Genomic DNA, 15,102 nt, shown 5'->3' on the forward strand with positions numbered 1-15,102 from the left:
TGCAAATCAAACGGATACTTAAATAACATAATGTTTTTTGTTTCCAGGTGTTCCACTCTAGAAAGTTTTTTTTATTTTTTTCAGTATTTGAAGTGGATCATGTAACTTTTTAACTAGACAAGAAAGTAATGTTTTATGTTGAAGTAAACATTTGGGTAAAATTGTACCTAATAAGTAACTGATGATGGTTATGTTGTTTCCCCTCAGTTTTGGTTATTGTAAAATTCTTCGGAAATTTTATATTAAGTGGCAATAAAAAGCCTTAAAAAAATCTCAAACCTAACTCACCTAAAGCTGTAGGAATCCTGGAATAGGTATGTTTCCATCCAAATGCTGTGATTTTAAATAAGCCATATTCAATCTGCATGAATACCTGTCCCATCAGGACCACAAGCCAGGCTGTTCACACAACACAGGGGAATGGGCCAGTGGTCATGCAATGGTTAAAACTGTTGTCCACTCTGATAAGATCAATCCACTTTGACCCTGTCTTACTCGGTGACTTGGGTCACGTGTGGACTCTCAGATCTCACTGTGTCTCGGTTCTTGTGGGTCAAGGGGGCAAACTCCTTTCACTGAATCTAGACTAATGGCTGATACCTGAGGATGGTGTTGGTAGCGGTACACCACAAGTATAAATTGTATAGTATGGATGTAGCGTTGTGCAGGACAGTAGCTGTACATCATGAATATTTGACTATTAGTTGTTTTTTTTCATTTCTGAATAGTTTGAAATGGGGTTCAGCTGGACATTTAGGGTAACCGTGACGTTCACGCAATATAGTAAACAAGCCAAGTTGGCCTTCAGAGTTAATGCATGCTGACTGTACAAAAAACCTTAACACCTGCTTACATTTGGCTTTTTAATGTTACAGTTGTTATTCACGTTTCATACAGTCAGAGCTGGAGCCGATAAATACCTGTGACTACTGCAGAGTCATTTGACGTTTGGTGTTGGTGGGTTTTTTGCAGTTGGAAAGGGGATTTATTAAGTTACTGTGAGCTATAAATTCATCACTTTGAAGCAAAAGTCAGAATACAATGTAATCTAGAGGCCTGAGTGGAAAAAGCCTCTCTTTCACCAGGCAGCTGCCTCCGTCTCACTCTGACTCCCCCTGGGTCTGGGTCCACAGTTTCCTGCACCAGAGAACAAGGTGAAAGTAGAGGGCTCTCGAGCTGCAGCTACATCTGTGGAAAGAAATATCCCCAAAAGTACACTGATTGACACAAAAAAAAAGACTGCTCAACTTGGAGGAATCTCAGTTGACTGAGGACTTTTGCTTCGAATCTTTGACTTTCAGGGGGCATCCCTAATAACTACTATAGTAAGGGTGTATTAATTTAAATATTTTTTTACTGATTCAGTCTGTTACAGTTGCCTTTTTGAAACTTTCCCATTTACCCTTTGTGTTCGGACAGGTTTTGCAATATGAATTAATCTGGTGCGGTTCTGCTTAAAATCAAAGTCTTTTAAAAATGAAACATTTGCCTGGAAATGTTCCTAATGAGTGCCCAAAAGAGTGAAAGAATGAGGAGTGGGATTTAGAAACAAAACTTCTTACTTCTTCAACAGGAAGAAAAGCAATTGGAAGATGAAGACATTTAAGAAAAAATGTAATTTTAAAATTAATGTCGAATAACTTGTATAGAATGAATGAAGTCCTCTAAGTTTTAAGTTGTGGTCAAGGTTCTTGGAAGACATGGGAGAATATGAGACGCATTAAAAGATGTAGAAATATAGAGGGAAGACGGGTTTTCTAAGGTCAGGCAGAGGCGGAAGGAGGGAGAGGGAAGTCTGGACGACGAGAGACAGGAGAACATTCTTAATGAGGAAAAAAGACAAGAAGATGAGGGCAAAGTGAAGATGAGTCTTGTCAAAGGACGGGAAGTAGGAAAGGGAAAGTGTGGAAGACGAGGGTGAAATATGAGTGTAGAGAAGGAAAGAAATTTGAAGAAAGATGTGAGAATGGAAAGTGAGGTAAAGTGTCGAGAGGAGAAAATGAGGAGCGGCTGAGAGATGGTGAATAGACAAAGAAAACTATTTTTTACATGTAACCACTTGAATCCTTGTTTTATATGCCAGCCTGGTAGGGATAACGTGGTCTTTTATGCCATGTTAGCCAATTCTTGTTAGAAGTGCGAAGCAGTGTCAAATAATTCTCATGGTTGACTTCAGATGTCCTTGTTACCTGGGTCTGACTGTTGAGACCTGCTCATGAACAGGAACTGCAGTACCGCACCTGCCCCGCCACCCGCACATATGACGAGTTAGTTCTGCAGTCTGACCTGACCCGCCAACATAAGATTCATTTCAAAACTGCAAATACTATAAAAAACATTCGCTGTTCAAATAATCTGGTTAGGCAGCAAGATTAAAAAGATAGTTTTTTGGACATTTCATGCATGTGAAAGTAAGGTATTTTATTTAATAATGTAATTTAGGAAATGCAATGCAAATGAATATTAAATGCTTATTTTCATTATAATGAGAAGCACATCTCTACAGTTAATGTGCTGATTGAATCTAATTGAAGCGGCTCTCATATTCCAGCTGGTGCAGAAGGCAGCTGACACACAAAGTCAGCAGTCACAGGATTAAAATTATTTTTATTCTTCTCATTTTATTTTATTGTGTTTATCATCCAACACCCAAGATCTGACCAGCATGTTCTTTTTTTTTTTTTTTCACCCAGAACCGAGCTACGAATTAAGACAAAATACCACCCGCAAATCACCTTTTTTTCACAGGTCACCTGCTGAGCATCTGCAGGAACGTGACGCAATGCAGGATTCTGGTTAGAGCTGCAACAATTAATAGATTAGTTGTCAACTATTAAATAATTGCCACCTACGTGATTAATCAGTTTGAGTCATTTTTAAAAGAAAAAAAGTGAAAATTCAGTTTATATGTGAATATTTTCTAGTTTCCATGGCAGTGAACTGAATTTTTTTGTTTTGTGAACAAAACAGGGCATTTAAGGATCTTGGGCTTTGGGAAAAACTGGTTAACATTTTCCCCATTTTATGACATTTTGCAGACTGAACAACTAATTGTGTAATCAAGAGGATGATAAAAAAGATACATTGGCAATGAAAATAATTTATACTTGTATCCCTAGTCGTTGTGGTGGTTTCTTTCATTTTAATCAATAGATTACTCCGTCATTCAGCGTAGACACAGCCACAGTATCACACAGTTTGACTGTCTCAGCCATCCTAATGGCACTTATAAAATGGGGTGGACATATTATTGACCTGAGCAATTATAGGAGCCAAGATTTGGCATTTTGCTGATTATCTGTGTTGGCGTTTTATTTTAAAGATTACTTATAAAAATTATTGATTAAAAACTGCAAAGAAAATGTCAGCATGGGTCTAAAGTTTGATTTGTGAAGCCTCAGGAGGCTATTTTTATTTATTCATTTTGTATTTAAATTTTCACTTGACTATAAAAAATGTTTCTGGGAACTTGCTTTGTACGATATTGAAAGTTTTGATTATACATTTGCTAAAGGCATTTAAACAAAGTTTTGTTTTTGAATTTTTTATATTCAATTTTTACTGTAAACGCATATCGGTTCCAAATACTGGTTATCGGTCTCATTAACTACTACTGATCGGTATCAGCCCTAAAAACCAATATCGATCGACCCCTATTTCAGATGCTAAGAATTGCTTAAATTGTGTTCTGTGTGCTTTGAAACTTAGTTCTACGTATGCAGTATTAACTTTCTCTTTTCTTTGATTAGGGTCATCAGGTATCCAGACGAGAGGTGTTGCCCTCTCGCCCTCTGAAGGTCCTGACGGATCCGTGCTCCACCGGCAGCAGCACCATCACCAACCTTCACTGTTTCACTCCCACGGCTCTGCGTCCTCCTCCTGCCTCTCCCCCTCTCAGGACTGTTGCCTGGATGCCTCCCTGCCCCACCACTCCCATCGGGCACAGCCATCCAAACACAGCCTGCACCATGTCAACAAAATCCTGCGTGCCAAGAAGCTGCAAAGACAGGCTCGAACAGGGAACAATGTAGTGAAGAAGAGAGGCCCCGGACGTCCCAGGAAACACCCGTTGCCCTCCCCGCCGCCTTCCCCACCACCAGTGGTTGAGCTGAATCAGACTCGGCACAGGGACAGAGGGGCTGAGCGGCCGGCGGGGGGGCGAGTGTGGGAGGGGGACACTGTGACGGATGTTATTGAGTCGGTAGTCCAGGGCCAGCGTAGAAAAGGTCAGAAGAGGAAGCACTGGGATAGAGATGGGGATGAAGAAGAAGAGGAGGAAGAAGAGGACGGGGAGGTAGAAGAGACTGAGGAGCGATTGCCGGACAGAGAGGAGAACCTGGGCAACCTGGTAGCGAGACCCAGAGCTGGGACTGGAAGGAGCTGGCTTACCCAGGACGAGCTCCAGCACTTTCGTGGGTAAGCAGACTTTCACCACACTGTTGCACGTTTACCTTTATACCTTAAAGTCTCAGCTGTGGCACACTGACAAACACTTACAGTGAGTACTAATGTTAATATTCATATAAAAGAACATTTATTAAATACAGCTGTCACTAGAAACCAACCATCATGCTTCTATTTTTAGCTCAATGGAAAGCAAGCCAGATGGCCACGGCTCCCCAGAACGTCCAGGCACCGTCTCCAGGGAACAAGCTCCGCCCATGCCCATAACCAGCCAACGGGAGAAGAGAGCAGCCAGACCTCCAAAGAAGAAGTTTCAGAAGGCGGGACTTTATTCTGATGTGTACAAGACTGAAGAGTGAGTTGCAAAGAAATATGAATATTAATGTTTATTTTAGATGTCAGTGCAACATATACAGTTTCTCTGGAGTGCCTCTTACGTTTTATCTTTTCTGTACCACATCCTGTAGCCCCCGGAGTCAGCTTCTGCAGCTAAAGAAAGAGAAGCTGGAATACATACCTGGGGAACATGAGTATGGATTGTTTCCAGCTCCTATACATGTTGGTGAGTGAATCACTTTTTCTTTTCCTCGAATTTTCTATTAAACTGCTGAATGCAGTTACTACCATCTGTCTTTTTATCTGTAATTGTTTTTGTTTAGATTATTTTTTGGATCTTGCCTTTATTGAAGATGCGAAAGCTTTAGTGTGTAAGGGGGGAGAGAAAGGGGATGACATGCAGCAAAGGGCCGAGGTTGGAATCAAACCCGCGGCTACTGCGGCGAGGACGCAGCATCTGCACATGGGGCGCACACTCAACCAACTGAGCTACAGGGCGTCCCCGCTCCAAAATATATTGACCAGTATTTCAAAACAGTGGGCTAATTTAAGTTATTTATGTTTTCTGTTTTTGTCTTTTAAAGGTTTGATTACATCCACTCATGTTTCTATATGTAGAGGTCCTTGTAATGTTTTAAAGGACATTGAATTTATTAATCTGAAAGTGCGGATAAAGTAAAATCAGACATTTATTTAGACACCTTATACACGTTAGAAAATACTTGCTGATACTAGACTCGATTTTTGTGTCCAGGATTTTTTTGGCGGGCCTCATGACACACTAGAGCCATCCTTGTCATTACCTCTCCCCGTTATGTAAAGGCTAACATTAGAGCGCATAGTATCAATGTCGTTTCATTCACCCCCCGTGTGTTAGTGGCTAATTTCTAAGTTCAACAACCTCTTAGCCTCAGTCTGATAAATGTATAAATCATTTTTGAAAACGATTTTGAAACCTAATTTGATATACTTGGCGATTTCTTTTTCTTTTTCATCATTCAAATTTGGGTCGATGGTTAATAACACATATTTTCTGTGGTGTGCAAGCTCATTACACATTTATTTTTGTTTGCCTTGAGCTTTAATTGGTATCGACATGTCATTAATTAATCTTTTAAAGGTCTTAAAAATGCTAAAACATGGAAAGTAGGATCTTATGAATGTGTTTTCTGACCTCGCATTGCAAAATCTAAAAATAATTGGTGACATCTACTTCTTAAAAGAAATTAATGGATTGCCTCCCATAACAACATCACACAGATCAGTAAGATCAGATAAGTAAGCGATGGACAGTTCATGTTTTTTTCCTTTCATTTTTAATTTAAAAACGGTTTCTAATTTGAATCTTGGTCAGTAAAGTAATAAATCTAACTTGCTTTAAGCTATAGAAACCCCGTAGTCAGTCATAGTGACTAAAAGCCAAAAAACGCTCTCTCTGCTTGTTTCCCCCTGGGCTTCTGGGGTTGCTTATCTAAACTATCCAGTTTATTCAGTAAACCTGTTTCTAGGAACTGGAAGCCTCCGTTTTCAGTCACCACTGGTTTAAATTTTCAGCTATGTCAAAATGAACAGAACAAAATTTAAGAGGTCAAACTTTTCACCAACAGTATCTGAATATGCATGATACATCCGTATGAATGTAAATATGTTCTTTCTTCTCTTACTATTCAATTTTGTCCCCCCTCCCCACACATTTCCCCTTCTTTGTTTATCCAGGGAAGTACCTGAGACAGAAGCGCATTGATTTCCAGTTGCCTTATGACATCCTTTGGCTGTGGAAACACGATCAGGTGATCAGTCATATTGAGCACTAAGTGTTTTTAGGTATTTCCCTTGCTCACAGTAATTTACTGACTGGTAGTTTCAAAAGGCACTGACCCACTGGAGGTCCACATTAAGTATTATTTTCTGTCCATAAACCCCTTCATGTTTACTCTTCTGTTTTTGTTTTTCAGCTTTACAAGAGGCCGGATGTCCCTCTTTATAAAAAGATCAGATCAAGTAAGTATGCAGCTTTGTTCCAGTGATTAAACCAGAATATAAATGTAGCCTGATCAATTTATGTGCTTTCATTTCTTTATTTTACTGTTTATTTTACTGTTTTACTGTTGGCTGCTCTGACTGTTGTAGTCCTTGTCATCAGTTATATGCATTGTTAGTAAAACAGGAACTCAAAATGCTCGATGCTCCAACTGCTGGTCACGCCTCATGAGAGTGTCAGTAACTGTAAATGTTAAAAGGTAACCCCCTGTTTCTGTCACAGATGTCTATGTGGATGTGAAGCCTCTCTCTGGTTATGAAACAACTACATGCAACTGTAAACCTCGTGAAGAATCGACTGAAAAAGGATGCCTGGATGACTGCCTGAATAGGTAAAGACACATCACAGTTTATAGTGGCTGATTTTATGGGTTCCCCATTGGAAGTATAATAATATTTTGAAAATAAGTACTCATATGTTGTTTAGGAATATCATTAAGTTATTTGTTATGTCGCCAGGTGTAAGCCTGCAAGGGATCATGTGTTTGATCATGTTTGTGCGTGAGTGTTTGAGTGTGTTTTTCTGTCCACCCTCAGCTAATCTTGCAAACTTCTGGACCGGTCAGCCCCAATATCTTGTGTGCACATGTATGACTGTGTGGTCAAGGACCTCCTGCGGTTGCAATGATTCACAGTTGTTGAAAAATATATTGTATTTGTCATTGATTGCTGACTCCTCACTCCTCTCAGCCGGTAGGAGCTGTAAGTTTTACTGAAATCTGCTCAGTTGAAAACTTAAGCTTTACCAACAGTTGCAGGCCACATTTTGGGCTTCGTAGTGTCTCAAAAATGAAATCCATAGAGAAGTTCGGTCTCAATCGGAACCAGAGCATCTTCTCATTAATGCCATACCCAATACGTAATGATCCACTAAAGTTAGGCATGATATGAGATGAATTAGTTAATTTTTGTTGTTTTCACTGTCATTTTACTGCAAGGGAGTGTTTTGCCTGCCCGATATATGTGCCATACATATATGCGCCTGCTTATTCACTTATGGAAGAAGCATATAGTTAAATGGATTATTTTCTATTTTATTTGTGGACAGACAAAATTAATAAAAGTCCACTAATGAAAAACATGGATCAAAGATTTGCGGCTGTGTGTTAGTCATTACAAACACATTCATCTTCATAATTACATCCTTAACAGGTAAACTTGATATGCTCTGTGTAATGTTCTGCAGCTCCATCAAAAAAAAGTCAAGGTGTGTTTTTTCACCTTCTGGGATGCGTCTGAAACACGCTATGGTGCGTTCGCTCAAATTACAAGAATTGTCTAGAGTGGCTGCAATCAGCCCGGACGGCTGCCTGGCTGAGATCTACACTCTACTGATTACACTTTTCTAGTTTGCTTATTAAAGAAACAAACATCCTGGTGTTCATGAGACAGCATCACCCTCATTTCACTTTTTAATAATTTCCCCAGGATGAGTTTTGCGGAGTGTTCTCCCAGCACCTGCCCATCTGGCGATAAATGTGACAACCAGCACATCCAGAGACACGAGTGGGTCCAGTGTCTGGAGCGATTCCGTGCTGAAGGCAAGGGCTGGGGTATCCGCACCAAGGAGTCTCTTCGCTCTGGACAGTTTATCATTGAGTACCTGGGCGAGGTGGTCAGCGAACAGGAGTTTAGGTGAGAAAATCAGTTCACGTATTGTTTGGTGGCAGACAAGCCCCGGAAAGTATGTGGATGTCCAAAGATTTAGAATATTCGTCATCGGTCTCTCTGCCTCTTTCACTTTCTCAGTTAAGAGCTTAATTTATCTCGACATGGAAACTAATGAAAACCTCTCTTTTAATGCCCCGCTCCCTCTCTCTTACCATATTTCAGGAGCCGTATGATGGAGCAGTACTTCTCCCACAGTGGCCACTACTGTCTGAACCTGGATAGCGGCATGGTGATCGACAGCTACAGAATGGGCAATGAGGCACGCTTCATAAACCACAGCTGTGAACCCAACTGTGAGATGCAGAAGTGGTGGGTGTCATGACAGCTTTAAACCAGTTCCCTCCTGATGTCCTTGTGGTGCTTTTGGGTTCTCACCAAAGCGCAGATTTGGCTAAGCCTTTTCAGGCACGAACATGAGCAGTTGCCACGAGCCGTTAAGGACAGATAATTGAGCCAGACTTGGCATAAACTGCTTTAGATTGACTGGGATGGCAAAAAAAAAAGATTACTGCAGGAAACAAAAAAAAATATAAAATATGAATTTCTCCCATATGGTTCCGGATTTTTTTTCTCAAAGGAGAAAACAGGAAAAGCGATTAGCAGACTAGATATGTACGCTGATGGCTATTTTGATATTTTAAATCCAACATCTGTGTTTATTAGGCTTCTTTTTTTTGCACATTTTAGCTTTTTTTGGTGTTACTGCCACCTGTAGATCGGTGGATTGGTATTGGTATGACTGTGTATTTCAGGCATGTGTGTCCTCATTTGTATGCAAAAGACAAACAAAATGTGAACCAACTCTTAAGAAAAACAGCCCTGTAACAGTACCAAAGGTCAAAAACTCGCCAGGGGACCTTAAAGGACTATCAGACTACATTAAGGAGACAGTGTTGAACAAGTGAAGCTGAGACTCTTGCTGGATTGCTTTAAGAGGAGAGAGTGGGAGAAGCTGATTGGAAAATGTTCCAGCTTGATAATTCAGTATTTTGTTTTCTAAATACTTCCGTCGCTTACGCTTAACGAACTGGAAAATACCAGCCTATTACCTAAATAGTTTCAGTTAATTGCTATCTGCTTCTGTGCCTGATGATTTTGTGTGCTGGGTAATTTCTTACCTACTCTGTGAGAGGCAAACAGAGTATAGTGAAAGTACCAGAATGAAGAGAAAGACATTCAGTGTAGAAATAATCATTTTGGTATGGTATGATCCTAATAGAGACAAGAAAAAAAATCCTGCTACTGCTGTTGTAGTCTCGATTCTTTACTCATGTTATCAGATAACAGGGGTTTTAGTATAAATAACCACATGCTACAATGGATCTTGTAGGTGTAATTGTGGGCTTGTTTGTAGTGGTGTTAGATTTCCCTTTTATGGCAGAAATGCTTAGTTATATTTAGAACTTTCTTGAAGTTGTGTGGATTTATTACAGATATAAACCACCTTAACCCAAGATACGTCTTAGTAACCACAGTGTTATATGTTTGCCAATATTGGGTTTCTTTTGTTTGGGTTATCTTACACGCGCTCTAAAAGGGACACGTGTAGCAGGTGCACTTCATTGTAAATGAGAAAGCTCTGCCTTGAAACCCCAACCTTATTAATGCGGTTGTGTGGTGGTAATCTGATGAGATCACCTCAGTCAGTCTTTGCCAGTGGTCAGAGACCTAAATGGCTTAAAGGCCTTGCACCACGCCAAAACAATTCACTGGTTTCCTGAGGGATTGTTCTCACAGCGTGGCTAAATCCACTGCAGTTGGAGAGCTGGCTGAGCAGGCCTCCCTGTGCCTGACTTCTAAAAGTGAGACCTGCTTGGATTTTTGTTTAGACGTGGTTTGCCTGTATATGGGGAATTTGCAACATGTACCAGCACAGTTTAGAGGGTTTGAATGACTGCGTCTACATGCATACTAATTTTGAGTTATAATTCCAAATATGGCAATATTATGAAATTTAGGTCATGTGAAATGGATATTTTGTTTCGTGGATATCCTGAATCAGGCCTTAATGTGAATATAGTATTTTCTGATTAAGACATTTCAGATTTGCCGGTATTATTCCGTTTTTGAACGTATATACACCGGCACAACATGATTTAGGCAAGTAGAGCGTGTTTTTGCATCAACATCCCTTATTGTGTTCCCGGACCAACATTGTGTTCAACCAATCACAGCCCTCTGATATCATCAGCGTGCTGCTCCTCTGCACGCTTCCTTCAAAATGATTTTATGCTTCTTCAGAGATCAGCTGAGTTTTCTAAATTTAAGTCGGTTGGTTTTTACAGCAGTCTGTGACACGCGGCCTCTCACCTCTTAGGACCCCGACACACCAACTTACGGTCGGCCATTGGTCAGTTTTGGAGTGTCTGTGAGCGTCTGTCACCCTAGTTTTTCCAGCGTTTCCCGCACTGTGATTCTGCATGTTGAATTTGCATCTAGACTGTGGAGCCCGTTGGTGAGGGAAATGACTCTAATTGGCAGTTCAACCTTGATGGACAAGAAAAGAAACAAAAGTGAGGAAAAAATAGAGGGTGTGAGATCGAAACAAAGAAGTTTTAAGAAAGATTTAGCTGCAGCTTTAGCTGAAATGACTCGTAATTGTTTGTGTTATTGTTTACAACATGGTAAATATACTTTGTTCTTTCAACATCAGGTTGTTTTGTGAATGTGCAAACTAGTGTCTTGAATCCATCCTGTCCTTCTTTCGGTTTCCCATTTTGATTGATGATTGCAGACTACCGCGATCTGCTGGTATGGAGAGTTATTTTGCAGAACATGCTGGCCATTGGCAGTAGGCTTTGTGGTGTGTTCTGTCTCAACTTTTTGGTTGAAACAGGCAACGTGAGGCAAAGCAAAGTTGACTTAAGTCGCACTAGTCTGTGATGTCAGTTTGGTGTGTCTGGGCCTTTGGGGTCAGCCCTGTGTGTTGTCACGAATGTGTTGTACACAAACCAACCAGCCAACAGTTTGCAAGGCTAAAGTGGGATGCCAAAACAAAAGCCAACATTTCTGGCCATTTCTGGTACTTATAAACACTTTGAAAGCCTCAAATATCTACAGGTTGTTTGATGTGCACACATTCACAATGGTGGCCTTTTCAAGAAGGTGGTTGAAAGATTTAAAGAGGAAGGCTATGTTTGACTGTCGACATATTCACTGGTGGAAAACTTAAAAAATGTTATGTTTTTTTAAGATATGTTAATGGCTGCAGGTAAACAGGAGTATTAGTGGAATATTCATTTTCATGAGACGTGAACAGCTTGGTAGAAATATATTCTACCAAGCATATTTTGTGAATGTAAACATATTCCCCATGGACACAAACAACCTCTAAAGAGTCAAATCAAACTGTACCCTCTGCCCTCCAGCACAGACCAGCTCATAATCTAGGACGCTGGTCGGTTCATGTGTGTGCGTGAACTGCTTGTGTGTGTAATGTAGAGTGGCTGGGTTGAAATAAAAGACTCCACAACGATGGAGGATTTTCAGCACAAAGCCTGACGAGTCATCCATCTTGTCACAGAAGAGAGATTACATGGAGCCAGGCCTTAGATACAGCTGTAGTGCCTGAAGACAATGCGCTGAACCAGCTTTTTACCCCTATAGAAGGAATAAATTATCAAGTGGCTGGCAAACAGAATAGCGTGCTTTATTCTTAGAAGAATGGCGAAAAGCTGGAGCACTGCTTCGTTTGGAAAAGGGGAAAACAGGGAGGACGAATTGTTGAGCAGTTGCCAAATGGAGTAAATGAAAACCGGGCCAGTCCTGTTCTCTTTTAGTGCTGATTTTAAAATGCCTTAATTTAATTGTTTTTCTAAGAGGACTAGTGTATCATTGTTTTAAGTCAAGACATAAACTTGACTAAAGGGGATATCATTTTCTTTTACGCCTCTTACACAATGCTTTCCATTTTGTTTCAGACATTTTTTTTTCCTACTACAAGGCCACATTTAAAACAGAATGGCCCTACTAAAAATGGAAATGTCTTTTCTTTGCATTTATAAAAGTCTGCGTGATATGATAACATTGCTAGAACAATTGTCATGTACATGAATTCGTAAAAACAACCGAAAATGCTGTAGTATGCATGCCAGGGGTGTAACTTGGAACACCTGGTGCAAGAGAGACTAAATAGGCAACAGATGTAACAACAGTGACATTTTCACTGGCCTCCATGCTGCTTTCTACTTTTCACTAACTTGTTTTCTGGTGCGTCAGTGATGTTGAATGTCACACACCAGAAAAATTAAAATATAGTAAAAACAGACATCCATCGGGGTGCCCACTTTGCTGCATGTCGTACCCTCTCTCTCCCCCTTTCTCTACATGCTGTCCTATCACAATAAAGGGAAAACCCCCCAAAAAATAATTGTACCCATACGTGTCTGCTGCAGAGATGTGTACATGGCTCTGTTCTACTGGCAATTTCCTATTTTTACCAAGTTTTCCCATGCTTAAAAAACCTGCATAGAAGCACTAATTTGGGAGGAAGAGGGTTATAACCTTAACTGTAAGACCCAGTGACCTCACAGGTCAAAACAACTTCTTCCTTTTTTAACTTCAGTTTGTCATTTTAACAGTTGTTAATACACCTGCTCACTCAACCTCCCTGTGACTTCTCTCTCGTAGGTCGGTGAATGGGGTGTACAGAATAGGCCTCTTTGCTCTCAAGGACATCACCAGCGGCACTGAGCTCACCTACGACTACAACTTCCATTCTTTCAACACAGAAGAGCAGGTGGAGCACCAGCCACGATCTTTAAACTTCTCATGGAATAATAAGTTGCTTTTATTTTCGGCACGACCCTTTTCTCACTTGCTACAACTCATTTCTCTGACTTGACAGCAAGTGTGTAAGTGTGGCTCAGAGAGCTGCCGGGGCATCATCGGAGGGAAGAGCCAGCGTATTAACGGCCTGCCTGGGAAGACGGGAGGGACTCGGCGGCTTGGCCGACTCAAGGAGAAGAGGAAGTCCAAACATCAGCTCAAGAAACGAGTAAGTAATGGACATTTCAGACAATAACTTCTTAATGTTAGATGGCATCAGTGGTGATAAGAATATTAACTCGGGTACCGTTCTTTAAGTATGAATTTGAGGTACTTTTACTTTACTTGAGTATTCCCATTTTCTCCACTCATTTCAGGATGAAACATTGTATTTTTTACTAGAATGCATCAGTTTAATTATATTAATTACTATATAGATTCTCATTATTAAGCTACTCAACTTTAAAGTGATAAACACATTAATGCATCACAAATTACATTCCTGTATCATAATATATATGACTCTGAAATGGGCCAAATTCTGCATACTTAGTATTTTTTACTTATGGTACTTTGAAGACATGAATGAAATGAATGCAGGCAACATTTTTTTGCACTATTGCAACTTTAATTTAGTTCCGCCTTTTATACCATAATATTTTTCTTTTTTTGATTAAAAAAAAACCTCTGGCTTAATGTAATACAGCTGAAGCTATAAAAGGGGCATTTTCTTCATTAAATATCAGGTGCAGTGTCTATGTAGGGCAGGAATGTGTCTGTGTCTCAGAGGTACTCTTAGTGGGCCACAAGGTGTCTAAAAAAGTAGCTCAGAATACCTTAAAGGCTGAATGGTTTGACCTAAAATTTACAGTTTATCATGGTATGTTTTAAATAGTTGCTTTCAGCAACATACATCATGGATTTAGGTTGTCAAATTCTGATTGAACTTGGACATAAAAACAAGAGTAAGTACTGTAGTGTCTGCAATTAAGATACTTTAATATATCTTTTTTTATCTTCAGGAGGAAGAGTCAAGCGACAGCAACAAGTTTTACCCTCATTTAATGAAGCCCATGTCCAACAGAGAAAGGTAAACACATTTACAGACAAGCAATACATAAGAGAAACTCTAATTACAGCGATATAATACTGATTGTAACATTATAACAAACACATAATTAATTTGTCTCTCCACATGATACCACATTGCCCTTTTAATTAACAGGTACTAAACAAGTTTATTAGCTTTATTCTTTTGCTGACATTTAACATTTTGCCTGTTGTGAGGGTCCAAGGACAGAGAAATGTCATATGTTGTAAAGGCCTTTCAGGCAGAAAAATCAATCACAGATACAATTGATTTGAATAAAATTTAGTGTAAAACATTTGCTTACATTCTGAAGTCAAATAAATGCTATTTTTGCTCTCAATCTCAGTACTTAACAGTAAGATATAGCGGTATTTGAGAGTCCAAGTGTTGATGTGATGTCAGCATATACAGACACATGCTGTTCTCACACTCCTGTCCTCTCTATCTTCATCATCAGGAACTTTGTGCTGAAGCACAGAGTTTTTCTATTGAGGAACTGGGAGAAGATGAGGGAAAAACAGGAGCTGCTGAAGCGAGAGGGTGAGCGAGAGAGGGACGCCAGCAGCCTGTCTTTGTATACGCGCTGGGGAGGAGTCATCCGTGACGATGGCAACATTAAGTCAGGTGAGTGTTCAGGCTCAAATGTGTTAAGATGAAGTGATGTGATTTTTTTCAGGCTGCAAGATAGCTTGAGTTGCTGCTGTGTTTGTTTTAGCGATAACCATTAACACAACACTGGAATGTGCTTTTAAATGTCAATTTATTTTGTAATTTATTTTTCTAATGTAGCTGTA

At 40.0% G+C, this 15,102-nt stretch overlaps 1 protein-coding gene across 4 annotated transcripts in view; it reads left to right on the top strand.

Annotated features, from left to right (window-relative positions):
- The window catches only part of ash1l (ash1 (absent, small, or homeotic)-like (Drosophila)), a 45,815-nt gene that overhangs the window by 15,900 nt on the left and 14,813 nt on the right, over nt 1-15,102 (top strand). For all 4 annotated transcript variants that reach the window (XM_042506740.1, XM_042506737.1, XM_042506741.1 and 1 more), the window contains exons 5-16: nt 3,750-4,416; nt 4,586-4,759; nt 4,872-4,966; nt 6,457-6,530; nt 6,696-6,741; nt 7,004-7,112; nt 8,209-8,415; nt 8,614-8,760; nt 13,081-13,189; nt 13,298-13,447; nt 14,241-14,308; nt 14,766-14,932. In XM_042506740.1, coding sequence (XP_042362674.1) covers nt 3,750-4,416; nt 4,586-4,759; nt 4,872-4,966; nt 6,457-6,530; nt 6,696-6,741; nt 7,004-7,112; nt 8,209-8,415; nt 8,614-8,760; nt 13,081-13,189; nt 13,298-13,447; nt 14,241-14,308; nt 14,766-14,932 — 2,013 coding nt within the window. The remainder of the gene's footprint in view (nt 1-3,749; nt 4,417-4,585; nt 4,760-4,871; nt 4,967-6,456; nt 6,531-6,695; nt 6,742-7,003; nt 7,113-8,208; nt 8,416-8,613; nt 8,761-13,080; nt 13,190-13,297; nt 13,448-14,240; nt 14,309-14,765; nt 14,933-15,102) is intronic.

The sequence above is a fragment of the Plectropomus leopardus genome, chromosome 18 (genome assembly GCF_008729295.1).
Source record: "Plectropomus leopardus isolate mb chromosome 18, YSFRI_Pleo_2.0, whole genome shotgun sequence".
Lineage (NCBI taxonomy): Eukaryota > Metazoa > Chordata > Actinopteri > Perciformes > Serranidae > Plectropomus > Plectropomus leopardus.